At 26.1% G+C, this 7,918-nt stretch overlaps 1 protein-coding gene across 1 annotated transcript in view; it reads right to left on the reverse strand.

Moving 5' to 3' along the window:
• The window catches only part of LOC102596064 (probable trans-2-enoyl-CoA reductase, mitochondrial), a 7,854-nt gene extending 4,980 nt beyond the window's left edge, over positions 1 to 2,874 (reverse strand). The window contains exon 1 of the mRNA XM_015306560.1: positions 2,711 to 2,874. Coding sequence (XP_015162046.1) covers positions 2,711 to 2,772 — 62 coding nt within the window. The 5' untranslated portion in view covers positions 2,773 to 2,874. The remainder of the gene's footprint in view (positions 1 to 2,710) is intronic.
• Positions 2,875 to 7,918: the final 5,044 nt, after the last annotated feature.

Raw genomic sequence — 7,918 nt, forward strand, 5'->3', positions numbered from 1 at the left:
GGGTGGGGGGGTCGAGGGTAGGGGGGAGGGTGATCGAGGATCGGGATGAAAAAATAAAAACTTGAAGTTGAATTTTTAATACTTTTTTGGGAAGGGGTGGGGTAAAAAAAATTGAATTTAAAAAAAACCTTTAAATTTTTTATTTTTTTTGGGGTGGTTGGGGGGCTGGTTTGAGGGTAGGGACAAAATAAATTGATTTTTTCAACAAAAAAATAATTGTAATTTGAAGTTGGAAGAGAGTTTTGGAAAATGTTTTCCTTGAGTTTTGAAGGGAAGTCATTTTCCTTAAATTTGAGAAAAATGAGTTGATTTGGAAAACATTTTTCCAAAACATTTAATCCAACCAAACATGAGAAAATTGGAAAATATTTTCCGAAAAATGTTTTCCTTCATACCAAACACACCCATAATGTAAAATGATAATAATAATAACGGAAAAGGGTCAAAAAATACTCTTAAACTATTCGAAATAGCTCATATTTACCCTTAAATTATATTTCGGTTCAAAACTATCCTTCCCGTCAAACTATTGGATCAAAAGTACCCTTCTTACTAACGGAAGTTGTTAAATGCCATGTACATCCACATGGCATGCCAATACTAATTACTCTTTTTTTCCTACTGCCACATAGACTAAATCCCTAAATCTTAATTACTCTTTTTCCCCTCATTTCATTATTTTCCATAAACGATTTCACCCCTTTTCCCTGTTTCGCGGCTAGGTTTCACAGCTTCTCCCTAATAAACCTAGCCGCAAAACGAGGGAGAAGTTGTAAAACCTAGCTGCAAAATGAGGGAGAAGGAGTGAAATCGTTTATGGAAAATAATGAAATGAGGGGGAAAAAGAGTAATTCAGATTTAGGGATTTAGTCTATGTGGCAGTGGAAAAAAAGAGTAATTAGTATTGGCATGTCATGTGGCATCCACATGGCATTTAACAACTTCCGTTAATAAGAAGGGTACTTTTGACCTAATAGTTTGACGGGAAGGGTATGTAGTTTTGAGCCAAAATATAGCTTAAGGGTATATATGAGCTATTTCGGATAGTTTAAGGGTATTTTTGACCCTTTTCCGTGATAATAATAATAACGGAAAAGTGCATAAAGTAGCTTTCAGTCATGCGAATTGGTACAAAATTATCTTTTATCTATTTATTCAGGTATAAAATGTCCTTGACGTCAATCTTTTGGTTTTTTTTTTGCCCTTATCTTTAACGGTCTAATTAAATGATAACCTCAATTAACAAATTCATTACAATCTTGTTGATTATCCTAGCAATTAATTGAGTTAATTAAAAATATCACAAAACATCCACCTGCTCCAATTTTTTTTATTTTGAACGAGATACAATCAATAAAATTTGTACGAGGACCCACTTGCTTTTAGACATTGTGGGGCTCAAATTGTCATTTAAAGCATTAAATGAAACGAGAGAATGTAAAGTTTGTGTGGAAATTGAAAGAAAAAAGTATATATTATAAGATAAAATAATATTATTTGTATACACTCTAGTCTCTTTAAACCCGTGTTATTTTAAAAAATGGTTCTATAATATAAGATAAAATAAGATTGTGTATATTCTATTCTCGTTAAACTCGCGTTACTTTTAAAAATATATATTTGATATATGCACTGAGAAAAAAACTTAAAAATGTAATAAAGTGAATTTTTTTAGAAGAATCCTATGATATAACGAGCATATTATTAGAGTATTTCTTTTATCTTAACGGTGTTAGATGATTTTTTTTGTTTATCAAAGTGGCTGTTTAATTTTGAGGTGACGGGAATTCAATACACTTCAAATTTTTGTTTACCAAAGTCCTCAATTTACACCACTTGTTTTTCTTGAGACCTCAGTGCACATGTAACATGTGTTTTAATTTTTTTTTATCAGTGTTTGGTATCACATTGAATTTTATATAATAACACGTGATATGTATTACATAAATAATTTGATATATATGCATGTGCTACTTAAATATTATTTTATTTAATTGTATGTGTCAAATAACTAATAATATAAGAAAAGTTATAGCCAACGAATTTGTATTTTTAAATTCAAATTTATCCTATTTTTATATTTTTATAAAATAGTTTTATTTAAATTATATTTTATGTTTGAATCATATTTCATATTACTTTAAACAAAGTATTCAAGTTATAACTATTTATTGTGAAAAAGTATGATCAAACATAACTCCATATCCAATTTCAATTATTTTTTAAAATAAAATTTTGAAAAAATCAAACATAATACATGATAGTACTCATTGGTTGGTGGGAAACCTAATCTTCACATTAACTATGGCCAAAATGATATGTGGGGTTTATTTTTTATACGTTTTTTAAAATATAAAAATCATTAATTAGAAGATGTCTTGGTAGTTTTAAATAATAATTAATTATCTTAAACCTTTAAAATGATTAATAGTTTAAGATATTTATTTTTAAAAATTACGATAATTAATTTGAGATAAAAGAGAGAGTGAGAGAATAATATTTAAATGTGGTAGGTGGGAATACCCAATCCCCTCTCAAACATGTTATATATATGAGTAAAAAATGTATTTTTTGTATAATAAACAAGTAAAAATGAACAATAACATATTTTGTGCGAAATTTTCACATACTTGAATCTGAACAATAACATAATTTAATTTTTTACAACGTAGGGATGGTGGTAGGAGGGCATTGTGAATCTAGAACGGACCTTGTGACGGTGTCGGGTGGGCCGGGTTGATCGTAGACAACGGCGGTGGATGGCGGAGACATGGTGGTTGGGAAGTTTACGACGGAGGTTTGTTTAGGGACGACCAAATTTGAGTGACGAGAAAATATTATCCTACAAAATTTGATGTATTGTATTAAAGTGTTTTTAAGTTTTCACTTGGAAACATTTAGGGAAAATGCAGCTACTTATAATTAAAAATGATAATAATAGTAATAATACAGAAAATGATTTAAAATATCTCATAATTATGTGACTTGGTACAAAATTATCCTTTATCTATTTATTCAGGTATAAAATGCTTTCGACGTCAATTTTTTGGCTCTTTTTTGTCCTTATCTTTAACGGTCTAATTCATTAATAATCTCAATTAACAAATTCATTACAATCCTGTTGATTACCCTAACAATTAATTGAGTTAATTAAAAATATCACAAAACATCCACCTACTCCAAAAAAGATTTACTATGACGTTGTGGGGCTCAAATTGTCTTGTACTATCAAGAAAACTTGTAACTTTTAGACATTATGGGGCTCAAATTGTCATTTAAAGCATTAAATGAAACGAGAAATGTAAAAGTTTGTGTGGAAATTGAAAGAAAAAAAAAGTGTATATTATAAGATAAAATAATATTTATATACACTCTATTCTCTTCAAACTCGCGTTATTTTTAAAAATAGTTTTATATTATAAGATAAAATAAGATTGTATATATTTTATTCTCTTCAAACTCGCGTTACTTTTAAAAATAGATATTTAATATATGGACTGAGAAAAAGACTTAAACGTGTAACAAAGTGAAATTTTTTAGAAGTATCTTATGATATATATAACGAGCATATTATTAGAGTATTTCTTTTATCTTAACGGTGTTAGATGATTTTTTTGTTTATCAAAGTAGCTGTTTAATTTTGAGGTGACGGGAATCCAATACCCTCCATTTTTTGTTTACCAAAGTCCTCAATTGACACCACACTTGTTTTTCTTGAGACCTCAATGCACATGTAACATGTTGGTTTTTATTATTAGTGGTTGGTATCACATTGAAATTCGATTAAGTTCAGATTCACGTTGAAAAGTTTCATATTGAAAGGTAACTTAAATTCGAGATCTTTGGTTAAAAATAAAAAAATATTTATCACTCCACCAGAGTTTTGGTTGATGCACGTGTTATCTGAGGTTTTCAAGTTTTCTTTTAAATAAGGGGTCAGTTGAGTTGTACTATTCACTACAAGAAAGTGAAGATACAACGACATTTGAGTGCAGAAAATTATCCACCATTTAAAAAAATGTCGATAATTAATAAGCGACATTTATTTACGATAAATATAAAAATGTTACTTAATTTTTTAGACATATAAATAAATGTCAATGACATTTATTCACGACATATATAAAATGTCACTTAATAGAACTCCAACAGATTATAGCATTGTATTCTTATTTTTTTTTTACAGCTACACAGTAAGACATCTTTTAGTGATCAAATGGACAAGACTTGGTTGTATTGTGATATTTTTTTTCTTTTTCGTCTTCTTCTTATTATTAAAACAAGAAATAACATGTGATATGATTATTCAACTTGAAAAATATATCCTCAGGCTCGGTGGAAATATTATTTTACATAATAACAAGTGATATATATTACATAATTTGATATATATATGCATGTGCTATTTATATATTATTTTATTTAATTGTATGAGTCAATTAACTAATATAAGAAAAGTTATAGCCAATGAATCTGCATTATTAAAATTCAAATTTATCCTATTTTTATATGTTTATAAAATAGTTTTATTTAAATTATATTTTATGTTTGAATCGTATTTCATATTTCTTTAAATAAAGTATTCTAGTTCGAATTATTTATTTCAAAAATGTATGATCAAACATATGTCTAGATTCAATTTTAATTTTTTTAAAATAAAATTAAAAAAATCATTTTCATGATCAAATATCACGAAAAATCTTATTAAGTGACATAATACATGATAGTACTCATTGGTAGGTGGGAAACCTAATCTCCTATCTTCTTCTTCGCATTAACTTCAAATTACACTTTCTCTGTTCCTAATTATTTGTTCACTTTTGAATTGACACCTATTAAAAAAACAATGATTGATATAGTAAGTTTACCATTTACCACTACTAATTATCAAGTAGATGAATTAATAACTTGAGATTTTCAAAAAATTCTACTTTTTTCAAAATAATTAATTGAGGATATAATAGGTAAAAAATATTGTCCTTTCTTGATTTGTCAAAATGGACAAGTAAATAGAGACAACTAAAAAAAGAAAAATGGACAAATAATTAAAGACAGAGGGAGTATGTGGTGTTTATATTTTATATGTTTTTTAAAAATTTAAAAATCATTAATTAGAACATGTCTTTGTAGTTTTTATTTTTTAATGATAATTATCATTAAAAATAGAGTTTAAAAAATAATAATTAATTATCTAAACTTTTAAAATGATTGATAGTTTAAGATATTTATTTTTAAAAATTACGGTAAGTAATTTAGATAAAAGAGAGAGTGATAGAATAATATTTAAACGTGGTAAGTGGGAAAAGTGTCATTAAGAAATCATTTCCTCAATCATTTTCCCAATATATTTTATTTTATTATTATAAATAGAAAGCATTGTACACCTATCAACTTGTGTCTTCAAACCATCTAAAATTGTCTTTTTTTCCCTCTTAACATTTTTGTCACATAAAAAATGGATTTTAATGACCAAATTCAAGTTAAAATCATGTCCAAAAAACTCATAAATCCATCGTCACCAACACCAAATCACCTCCAAAATTACAAATTATCTTTTTTTGATCAACTAGCTGAGCAAACACATATGCCATTTGTTCTATTTTATCCCAAAAATAACTCTAAAATTACCACTAATACTATGGTACAACATCTTGAAGAATCACTTTCTAAGATTTTGACTCGTGTATATCCTGCTGCTGATAGATTTCATGAAAATAAATCTTCAATTATTTGTCAAGATCAAGGTGTTATATTAATAAAATTCAAGGTTAATCATCGTATGAACGATGAATTTATTTTCCTCAGGCTCAGTGGAAATATTATTTTACATAATAACAAGTGATATATATTACATAATTTGATATATAAGTGCTATTTAAATATTATTTTATTTAATTGTATGAGTCAAATAACTAATATAAGAAAAGTTATAGCCAACGAATCTGCATTATTAAATTCAAATTTATCCTATTTTTATATTTTTTTATAAAATAGTTTTATTTAAATTATATTTTATGTTTGAATCGTATTTCAAATTTCTTTAAACAAAGTATTCAAGTTCGAATTATTTATTAAGAAAATGTATGATCAAACATAACTATAGATTCAATTTTAATTTTATTAAAATAAAATTAAAAAAAATCATTTTCATGATCAAATATCACGAAAAATCTTATTAAGTGACATAATACATGATAGTACTCATTGGTAGGTGGGAAACCTAATCTCCTATCTGCTTCTTCGCATTAACTTCAAATTATACTCCATCTGTTCTTAATTACTTGTCTACTTTTCAATTGACACACCTATTAAGAAAAACAATGATTGACATAGTAAGTTTACCATTTTACCCCTATTAATTATGAAGTAGATGAATTAATAACTTAAGATTTTCAAAAAAATTCTACTTTTTTTCAAAAATAATTAATTGAAGATATAATAGGTAAAAAAAATTGTCCTTTCTTGATTTGTAAAAATGGACAAGTAAATAGGGACAACTAAAAAAAATAAAATGGACAAGTAATTAAGGACAGAGGAAGTATGTGGTATTTATTTTTTATAGGTTTTTTTAAAATTTAAAAATCATTAATTAGAACATGTCTTTGTAGTTTTTATGTTTTAATGATAATTATTATTAAAAAGATAATTTAAAAAATAATAATTAATTATCTAAACTTTTAAAATGATTGATAGTTCAAGATATTTATTTTTAAAAGTTACGGTAATTAATTTGAGATAAAAGAGAGTGTGATGGAATAATATTTAAAAGTGGTAGGTGCGAAAATTGTCATTAAGAAATCATTTCCTCATTCATTTTCCCAATATATTTTATTTTATTAGTATAAATAGAAATCATTGTAGACCTATCAACTTTTGTCTTCAAACCTTCTAAAATTGTCTTTTTTTTCCCTCTTTAACATTTTTGTCACATAAAAAATGGATTTTAATGACCAAATTCAAGTTAAAATCATGTCCAAAAAACTCATAAAACCATCCTCACCAACACCAAATTACCTCCAAAATTACAAATTATCTTTTTTTGATCAACTAGCTGAGCAAACACATATGCCATTTGTTCTATTTTATCCCAAAAATAACTCTAAAATTACCACTAATACTATGGTACAACATCTTGAAGAATCACTTTCTAGAATTTTGACTCATGTATATCCTGCTGCTGGTAGATTTCATGAAAATAAATCTTCAATTATTTGTCAAGATCAAAGGTGTTACACTAATAAAAGCCAAGGTTAATCGTCGTATAAACGATGAATTTATTTTCCTCAGGCTCAGTGGAAATATTATTTTACATAATAACAAGTGATATATATTACCTAATTTGATATATATGTGCTATTTAAATATTATTTTATTTAATTGTATGAGTCAAATAACTAATATAAGAAAAGTTAGAGCCAACGATTCTGCATTATTAAATTCAAATTTATCCTATTTTTATATTTTTATAAAATAGTTTTATTTAAATTATATTTTATTTTTGAATCGTATTTCATATTTCTTTAAACAAAGTATTCAAGTTCGAATTATTTATTGCGAAAAAGTATGATCAAACATAACTCTAGATTCAATTTTAATTTAAAAAAAATAAATCATTTTCATGATCAAATATCACGAAAAATCTTATTAAGTGACATAATACATGATAGTACTCATTGGTAGGTGGGAAACCTAATCTCCTATCTGCTTCTTCACATTAACTTCAAATTATACTCTATCTGTTCCTAATTACTTGTCTACTTTTGAATTGACACACCTATTAAGAAAAACAATGATTGACACAGTAAGTTTACCATTTTTACCCCTATTAATTATGAAGTAGATGAATTAATAACTTAAGATTTTCAAAAAATTCTACTTTTTTCAAAATAATTAATTGAAGATATAATAGGTAAAAAAA

Source organism: Solanum tuberosum, unplaced genomic scaffold (assembly GCF_000226075.1).
Source record: "Solanum tuberosum cultivar DM 1-3 516 R44 unplaced genomic scaffold, SolTub_3.0 scf00034, whole genome shotgun sequence".
NCBI classification, from domain to species: domain Eukaryota; kingdom Viridiplantae; phylum Streptophyta; class Magnoliopsida; order Solanales; family Solanaceae; genus Solanum; species Solanum tuberosum.